Consider the following 8,112-nt stretch of genomic DNA (forward strand, 5'->3'; position numbering starts at 1 on the left):
CCCCCCCCCCCCCCACAGAACACCCAGTACCTGGTTGGCGGCCAGCATGGCAGGCAGCGCCGAACCCTGGCAGAAGGTGAAGGGCCCGAGGGAGAAGGTAGAGACGAGAAAGCAGGGACTGGGGAGAGGAAAGGCAAGAAACTCGTTACCTTATTTGACTTTCTTTGTCTAAGAGAGCAAGCCATGGGGAGCATCCTGGGTGTCCTCTGATCTTTCCAGCCATGAGGGTGGGTCAGGAGCCCAGCTCTCAGCTGCCAGTGACAGAGACCTGATTTCAGATGGCAGGAATAGGGGCACCTGGGGGGCTCGGTCGGTGAAGTGGCTGCCTTCGGCTCAGGTCATGATCCTGGGGTCCTGGGATCGAGCCCCATGTAGGGCTCCCTGCTGAGCAGGGAGCCTGCTTCTTCCTCTCCCTCTGCTGCTCCCCCTGTGCTCTCTGTCAAATGAATAAATAAATCTTTAAAAAAATTTTTTTTTTAATGGCGTGACGATAAGAGGAATCCATTACCCCACTAACTAGCAGCCCCAAGGTGGGTTGGCTCTAGTTTGGTGTTTTCAGCAGCTTGATGATGTCCTCAGACACCCCAGTTCTTCTCTTCTGTTTGGCCTCCTTAGGGCCTCAGGCAAGGGCCCCCACCCACGGTGGCCAGGAGCTGGAGACATCACCTCCGGCAGGTGTAGTCACACCCTACAGAAAGGGTATCCGTTCCTTCCCGTGCGGCTCCTTTGAGGAGGAAGGAAAGCTCTCCCGGAGGCCACATGTCCTTTCCTAGTCCAGCCCAGCAAGGGGGCTGGAACGAAGGGAGTTTCTCAAGGACCGAGGCCCACACCGGCAGCAGCGTCCCCCGGGAGCCGGTTGGACATGGTGGGGGCAGCCGAGTCTTAGCGAGCCCTCCCAGTTGTTCGATGCACATGGCTGGACAGGTGTGACCCACCCGTAAGGGGACACCCCTGAGCTCAGCTGGGCTCTGCTGAGAGGTAGTGAGGACCCTGGGGACGGGGGTGCTGAGCAGAGCTGCAGGTGAGATGTCTTGCACCCACAGCCTTTACCCAGGGCTGTGGGGTTGACCAGGCCCCGAGCCCCACAGGGGAAGGCAGGGGTGGCCAGGCCGGGGCTGTGGGCTGGCTGTGCGCTTGACCGTCCATCTTGCTGTCTGTGCTTCCCGCCAGCTTCCAGAGATTCACGGACTGTTACAAGCGCCTGCACCAGCTGCAGCCCGAGATGACGCAGCGGATCTATGACAAGTTTGTCACCCAGCTGCAGACGTCTGTCCGGGTGAGTGGCAAGGGGTGCAGCAGGGGGCGCTGGCTGGGGCCCTCTGGGTCCTCAGTGCTCGGAGCTGCCCTCTGTGGCCGCAGGCCGTCCCCCTGCTCTCGTGGTCCAGTGCTGTGCCCACTGTCCGCACCCCCCCACTCCTGTCCTCCCCGCGTCCCCAGCACCTGGTACGGGGCCTGGCACAGAGGGGACACTTAGCCGTGGAATCCCATGGAACTGCATGCTACAGGGAGTACAAAAAAGGACAGAACTCTGTCTTTAAGTAACGGTGATCCCTCCAGAGGGTTCCATTCCTGTGCCCTCCTGCTGGGGGGTGGGGGAGGGCAGGAAGCACCAGGCATGGCTGTGGCCCCAGCAGCTGGGCCTGCTGGGCAGGTTCTCCTCAGATGGTTTCCATTTGCCACTTCCTGTTCTTAATTATTAAAGTCACATGGAGAGAAGTTGGAATGTTGGTACAAAGACACAGAAATGAGCCAAAATCTTGCTGAGTCCTGCCGGTAGTTCAGTGTATTTTCACTGCGGGCTTGTCTGCTGTCATTAGAGCTCTTCCCTGCTTGCTCTGCAGGAGGAAATCTCTGAGATCAAAGCAGAGGGGAACCTGGAAGCGGTTTTGAACGCCTTGGACAAGATCGTGGAAGAGGGCAAAGACCGCACGGAGCCGGCCTGGTGAGAAGGACCTCACACGTGTGGGACTCCGGGTGCAGCAACCCTAGGCAGCAAGCCTGGGATCTCCTCCAGGGAAGGGGAGCCCCAGAGCCCACGGCAGGAGGCGGAAGGGCAGATTTGCAGTCTCTGTCAGGCCGCCCCGGGGGGTCTGGTTTTTATTCACTTGCCCATCTAACAACATTTAGGGGACACCCACTGTAGGCCCCAAAGGGTTTTACGTGCCCGGGATTCAGCAGTGAATCCGAGACCTGCTCCCTTGGGACTGACTCCCCCTGAGGCGTCCCACGAAGAATGGGGGGGACCCTGCGCTCCTGCCTCCCCCACTCTCCCCGTCTGAACTGTGTCTTAGGCCAGAGTCAGGAAGCACCTTTCTCGTCCTTTCCAATTTTCTTATGCTTTGTGACATTAACATGTAGGAGAATTGAGTTTGAGAACTGAAAACGAATTTTAAACAAGCTCTGGCAGCTTCCATCCCACTGCCCATCGGAGCCGACGCACCCCTGCCTCAGGCATCAGGACCCCGTACTCTTGCCTCCAGTCCTGCCTGCCTTATCTTCCCCCGTCCGCCAGCACTGGCTGGGCCTCTCCGGGTCCCCCACTCCCGCACTCACTGTCTGAGGAGCGGGTGCACAGGGTCCCACGGACAGAGGCTGCCCTGGAGCAGTAGACATGGGGGTGCATGTGGTGGGACGCCTCAGGCGTGGGCAGTGAGAATGGGGAGAGGGGTCCCCGGGCACCTGAGCCGAGGGCCGGCTGCTGAGTGCACCGGGAGAGCGGGGGCCGCGCAGCCGGCTCTCGGGAGGGGCCGTGGAAGCCCGTCGCGCCTGAGACCGCAGCTGGGAAGCCGGCACAGCCTCGCCCACACACGTCCCCCCATCCCGGCCGCTCACCCCTGTGGCCACACAGGCGCCCCAGTGGGATCCCGGCAGAAGACGTGCGCAGCGCTCTGGCGCCCTACTTGCGACAGCAGCGGGACGCCCTGCGGCGCCGTGTGCACAGGCAGGAGGCCGAGAACCGGCAGCTGGCCGAGGCGGTGCTGGCTGGCCGCGGGCAAGTGGAGGAGCTGCGGCAGCAAGGCCGGGCCCGGCAGCAGGCCTGGCAGGTGAGTGTCCCTCCCGCCCGAGGGACCGGCTCCTCCTGTTAGCCGTGGGGTTCTCCACCCACCACTCCCCACTAGCTCTAAAACGCGTACATTAGGGGGCGCCCGGGGGGCACAGTCGGCTGAGCTTCCGACTCAGTTTTGGTTCAGGTCGTGATCTCCGGGTCGTGAGATCAAGCCCCACGTTGGCTCTGTCCTCAGTGGGGAGTCTGCTTGAGATTCCCTCTCTCCCTTTCTGCCCTCATGCCCTGTCTCCCTCCCGCTCTCTCAAAAAGTGGCTCCGATCCAGGGTTGCAGGCAGGCTCGAGTGGCTGTACTGCTCTTGGGCTCCCTCCGTCATCCAGATGTCCAGCTTGTGTTCACTTATAAGCCCTTGGTGGTTCCCTTCCTGCGGCCGGTCTTCCTGTTCCAGTCCTCATGGCAGGGGGCCCCCAAATCTCTGGCTCCCGGGTCCCTGAGCCTTGGAGAGACGGCAGCAGGAGCAGGGCCAGTGGCTTGCTCTCTTCCCTCTTGTCCTCACCCTGTCCCTGGCTCTGGGGCACCGGGCACCCACGGGGTCCTGACCCAGGCTCTCAGCCTGCCGCTGCCTCCTGGGCCTCTTGGGGGCGCCCTGCTGATTCGTCAGGTGAGATGCGACCCGCTGTTGCCACTCCATCTCGCTGAGGCCACGAGTCACTCTTCTGTCTGGGCCCTGACTTCCAAATTGGCCAGCCCTGACATTCGGAGCCTCGGTGTTCAGAGGGGGTGCAAAGACTCTGCTCGGACCCACAGCTCACCCAGTGCAGCCACAGACCCTGCGTATGAAGCGGGTCCACTGGTGAGCTCGGTGCCAGGCCCCGTGCGGCATCTGCGGGGCTCTGTCTGCCTCCGAGCCCAGCTGCGAGCCGGCTGGAAATCGCTGGGGGGGCTCAAACGATCAGGGGATACTTTGGAGGACCTTATTCACGACGGGCACTGCTCTGGGGAGGCCCGGCCTCAGTGGCCATGGCCCCCAGCCTGCCACAAACACCTGCTGAGTAGGGGGAATCTTCCAAAGAGGCCTTTGCCTGCGACTGCCCTGCCGGGCCCGTGGCCCAAGCCCAGACCCGGTCCATGTCGTCCGGGGGGCAGAGGCCTGGAGGCTGGAGGCAAGCCGAGTGAAGGGAAAGGTTTGGGTTTTCTCATGTCCTGTTTTTCCCCTCCTACTGTTGCCAGGCCCTGCGCAGAGAACAGAGGGAGCTGGTGGGTGTGCTGGGGGAGCCCGAGTGAGAAGTCCACCGGACCAGGAGCAGAGGGCAGCCGAGGTCGAGGGCCCGGCGAGCTGCCTCTGAGAACCACTGAAATGGTGCCCAGTCCCTGAGCAGGGATGGAGTTAGCTGGAGGATGAGGCCTGACTGTCCCTCCTGTTTTGGGGGCTCCCTTGGGGTCACACACCCACCCACCCACCCCCTTCAGACCCCTCCGTTTTCTTCTCACTTGAGGACTGTTGGCCAGCTCCCATGTTGGGAATCAGGCTCCAGGCTCTCTGTCCTCCGGGTCAGGGCCAGCTGCCCGCCCCGCCTGTGCCTGAGCGCCCCCGGACCTGGCTCGGGGAGTCTGTTTGGTCTGCCCTGATTGCCCCCTTGCCGGCCAGCCCGAGGGCCCTTGCCATGTTCTCCCCACATCCGTAAATAAACTTCCTCCGCTTCCTCCACTGTAATCTGTGAGGGAGCTTCCTCCGCTGGGCCTCTCCCAGCCTCTCCCGGGCCAAGGCCCCGCGAGGCCCAGCGCGGCGCCAAGAGCCTCCAGGCTGGGGTGGGCCGGCGGGGCCTCGCCTCACCGTCACGTGCAGGGGGGCAGCGACACCCCTCATCACAGAGACCGGGACCCCTGGGTTGCCCCCTTTCTCTCTGCTGCTCGGGTTCATTGTGAGAACGGCCCCGGGCGGCCTCCCTCGGGGCTGGCAGCCGGTGAGCGCACGCACACACATGGGCGCTTTCTCTGACCTCAGTGCGCGGATCGGTACGAGTGGGCGCAAAACTGTTTTCCCTGGACAGAGCCTCGCCCCGGGGAGGCTTGGTGGGGTCTGTCTGGGAGCCCTGGGGACACTCGGGCAGATATCAGGGGGGCCCTTGCTGGGCCCCTCCTGCCCTGGCCTGAGCCCAGTAGGGCTGCGGCCTTCACCCTGGGCGACAAGGCCGTGCGTGAGGGCACTGCCTCCTCTCCGGGCTGAGCTGAGGCGGACGCGGCCCTCAGGTGCGCCGGGGTGGTTTCGGGCTGGACGTCCGTGTCCTGGAAGACGGGTCCCTGCAGCTGTTCACCCTGAGGACGGCCCCGGCGCAGGAGGGTCAGAGGGTCAGGAGCAGAGGCACGCTCCTCTCCCTGCTTCCCATGGGCCCTGCCTCTCCCCCTGCGGGGGCACCGGGGAGAGGCTCCCCACCGCCCCAGACAGAAGAGCTGTCTTCATCTGATGGCCCACCTCTGCTGGTTTGGGGTTTCCTGTCCTGACGCAGAGGCCGAGCTGCCCCTGCACTGGGCCTGCCACTGAGGTCCCGCAGGGGCGGAGCGCCTCTGGGTGAACGAGGGCGTCAAGGGCATCGAGGGTGTAGAGGGCCTCGCTGCCTCGGACCCCTCCCTCCCTGGGGTTTGGCTCCTGCCCTTGGGGCCGACAGTGCAAATCACAGCCTTCCAGAGGCAGCCCAGCTCTGCCGGACTCTATTTTAGACCTGGAGCCCCCCTTTCTCCGCAGGCTCCCCTCCCGCCCCTCCTGGCCTGCCCCACACTGGGCTGGAGCTGGGGGCTTGGGGTGCACCCTGCAGGGACACCGAGCCTGCCCAGGCAGCTCCGGTTCCAACCACAACATCCTTTGGGGTTTGGCCCTCAGAGCGGGGGCGGACAACTCCCAAACAGTCCTGGCAGATCCCCCGTGTCCCGCCCACGACACGGTGGGCCCCCCTTCCCCCACAGCACAACCCGGATATAAACTGCGGTGGCGGCCATGAGAGGCAGACCGACCAGCTGAGGTCCAGCAGCAGCCCCGGCAGCTGCGCACCGACACCCACAGACAGGACAGACCCGCCATGAGACCCGCGACGGTTCTCGCCCTGCTGGCCCTGGCCGCGCTCTGCCTGGCTGGCCTGGCAGGTGAGTGCCCACCTTGGCTCGGCCTCCCCTCCCCCTTCCAGTCCTGCCACCCTCCTGCAGGCTCTGTCCTGGTGGAGGGGGGGAGAGGAGGGGGCCCAGGGACAAGCGGGATGAACCAGGCCCTCTCCTTTGCAGGTGCGAAGCCCAGCGGTGCGGAGTCCCGCAGAGGTGCAGGTGGGTACAGGGCCTGGTGGGGGGCCGTGTGCGCATCACCCAGCGGGGCTGCCGCCATGCCCCCAGACCCTGAGCCCCCCCATCCCTGCCTTTCTGCTCCACAGCCTTCATATCCAAGCGGGAAGGCAGCGAGGTGGTGAGGAGGCTCCGGCGCTACCTGGACTCCGGGCTGGGGTGAGTACCGTCCAGGGCCCTGCGGCTCCAGACCCAACGTGGGGGACGGGCGGGGAGAGGGCAGCCCCCTGCCCAGGGCTCCGCAGTCCCCCCCAGGGCCGTGTGAGGAGGGGGCAGGCATTTTTCCTGGAGGCTGATGCGGCTCTCTTGGCGTGTCAGGGCCCCAGCCCCCTACCCGGATCCCCTGGAGCCCAAGAGGGAAGTATGTGAGCTCAACCCCAACTGCGACGAGCTGGCGGACCACATCGGCTTCCAGGACGCCTACCAGCGCTTCTATGGCCCCGTCTAGAGCGGGCAGTCCCTCTGGCCCTGCTGGCAGCGCCCCCCCGCCTGCTCTCCTCCCCTCCCCTTGCCCCCCCGCCCTGCAAGTGTGGGGTCCCCATCACCCCAGCTGGTCCAGAATAAAGTCCGGCAGAGGAATTGGTGGGGCTGCGAGTCTGTGTCCATCTGTGGAGGTGCGGGGGCGGTGTGGATGGGAGTGGAGAAAGTCCTTCCCCAAATCTGCTGTTGACTGATTTATTTATACCCGCCTCGTCTGGAAGCATCAAAGGGAGCGTCCTAAAAGTCTAATTATGAGGGTTCCCCCTCTAGCCCAGCACCTGTCCCCCCACCCAGCCCACGGCACCATCCAGGACACCCACGTAGACCCAGAGGCCTGGACATAGAGCACACGGCTGTGGCCAGGACAGACGGGCTCTTCCCCGTGGGCGGAGCGCTGCCCGTAGACGGGGCCGCCCGGGTCGGGGGGCGAGGGCAGCCGCGGGTCTCCGGCCGGACGCACGAGCACGCGGGGTGGGCCTGCGTTAGTCGTGTTAGTGCTTCCTTGGGCTCGGCAGAGACTCGCAGGCAGGAACGGAACCAGGTGTCAGGGCCCCGGCACCTCCCCGTCCCCAGCCTCCAGCCGGGGGGCCAGCTCCAGCCTGGACACACGCACTGCCCCTCTCGGACCTTCAGCACTTGCCCCAGCCTCACCGAGCGCCCCCTCGCGACCCTCCCCCTTGCCGCTAGCATCTCCCCGCCCCTCCTCTCCTCTGCCCTCTCCGCAGCCCCTCTGGCTCCAGGCTCCGATGCGCCCGCTCGCTCGTCAGGCCCCTGCCTGGCTCCTCCCCAGCTCCAGGGCCTGGCCTCTGCCTTCCCCCAGGGCAGGCTTAGAGATGGGCCCTCACTGCCTTCCCGCCTTCACACCCCCTCCAGGGGCCACCCTGCAGCAGGGGGCAGGTGCGGGGGGCCCGACACAGGGAGGCGGTGAAGGCGGCAATGATGAGCAGGTTCCCGGCCACCGCCAGGCCCAGCGTGGCCACCGTGCCCGCCAGGCCTAAGGGGGGCTCCTGCGCGGCCAGCCAGGCGCGGCGAGATCCCATGTCAGCCAGCACCGCCTCCAGCTGGAAGTGGGTGCCCAGCACGGCACAGACGTGGAACAGCTGGTGGCTATGGCCTGTGGGGAGGCGGGCGGCTCAGGGCAAGTACCCCGTTCCCAGGGCTGCTCCCCTAAACTGGGACTAAGACCTGCCCCGAGGAGGAGCGTGACGGCCGATGCGCATAGGCCCCGGTCCAGGTGCTACTGGTTCGTTACCTGAGGAGGGGGCGACCTGGCCCCGGGGCACGCTCCCTGGCTGTGATA

General features: G+C 65.1%; 2 protein-coding genes across 4 annotated transcripts in view; both read left to right on the top strand.

The window, feature by feature from the left end:
- LOC103668353 (polyamine-modulated factor 1) overlaps positions 1-4,716 on the top strand; it is a 24,279-nt gene extending 19,563 nt beyond the window's left edge. For all 3 annotated transcript variants that reach the window (XM_040635803.1, XM_040635804.1, XM_040635802.1), the window contains exons 2-5: positions 1,171-1,276; positions 1,842-1,942; positions 2,849-3,044; positions 4,236-4,716. In XM_040635803.1, coding sequence (XP_040491737.1) covers positions 1,171-1,276; positions 1,842-1,942; positions 2,849-3,044; positions 4,236-4,289 — 457 coding nt within the window. In that variant the 3' untranslated portion in view covers positions 4,290-4,716. The remainder of the gene's footprint in view (positions 1-1,170; positions 1,277-1,841; positions 1,943-2,848; positions 3,045-4,235) is intronic.
- A 122-nt stretch (positions 4,717-4,838) lies between these two features.
- On the top strand, positions 4,839-6,919 carry LOC121103928 (bone gamma-carboxyglutamate protein). Its single transcript, XM_040635806.1, has 4 exons — positions 4,839-6,143; positions 6,279-6,317; positions 6,422-6,491; positions 6,651-6,919. The coding sequence occupies exons 1-4, from the start codon at positions 6,080-6,082 to the stop codon at positions 6,778-6,780; spliced, it is 303 nt and encodes a 100-aa protein (XP_040491740.1). The 5' UTR covers positions 4,839-6,079; the 3' UTR covers positions 6,781-6,919.
- The last annotated feature ends 1,193 nt before the right edge of the window (positions 6,920-8,112 follow it).

This window comes from Ursus maritimus, unplaced genomic scaffold, assembly GCF_017311325.1.
Source record: "Ursus maritimus isolate PB19 unplaced genomic scaffold, ASM1731132v1 scaffold_2, whole genome shotgun sequence".
NCBI lineage: Eukaryota > Metazoa > Chordata > Mammalia > Carnivora > Ursidae > Ursus > Ursus maritimus.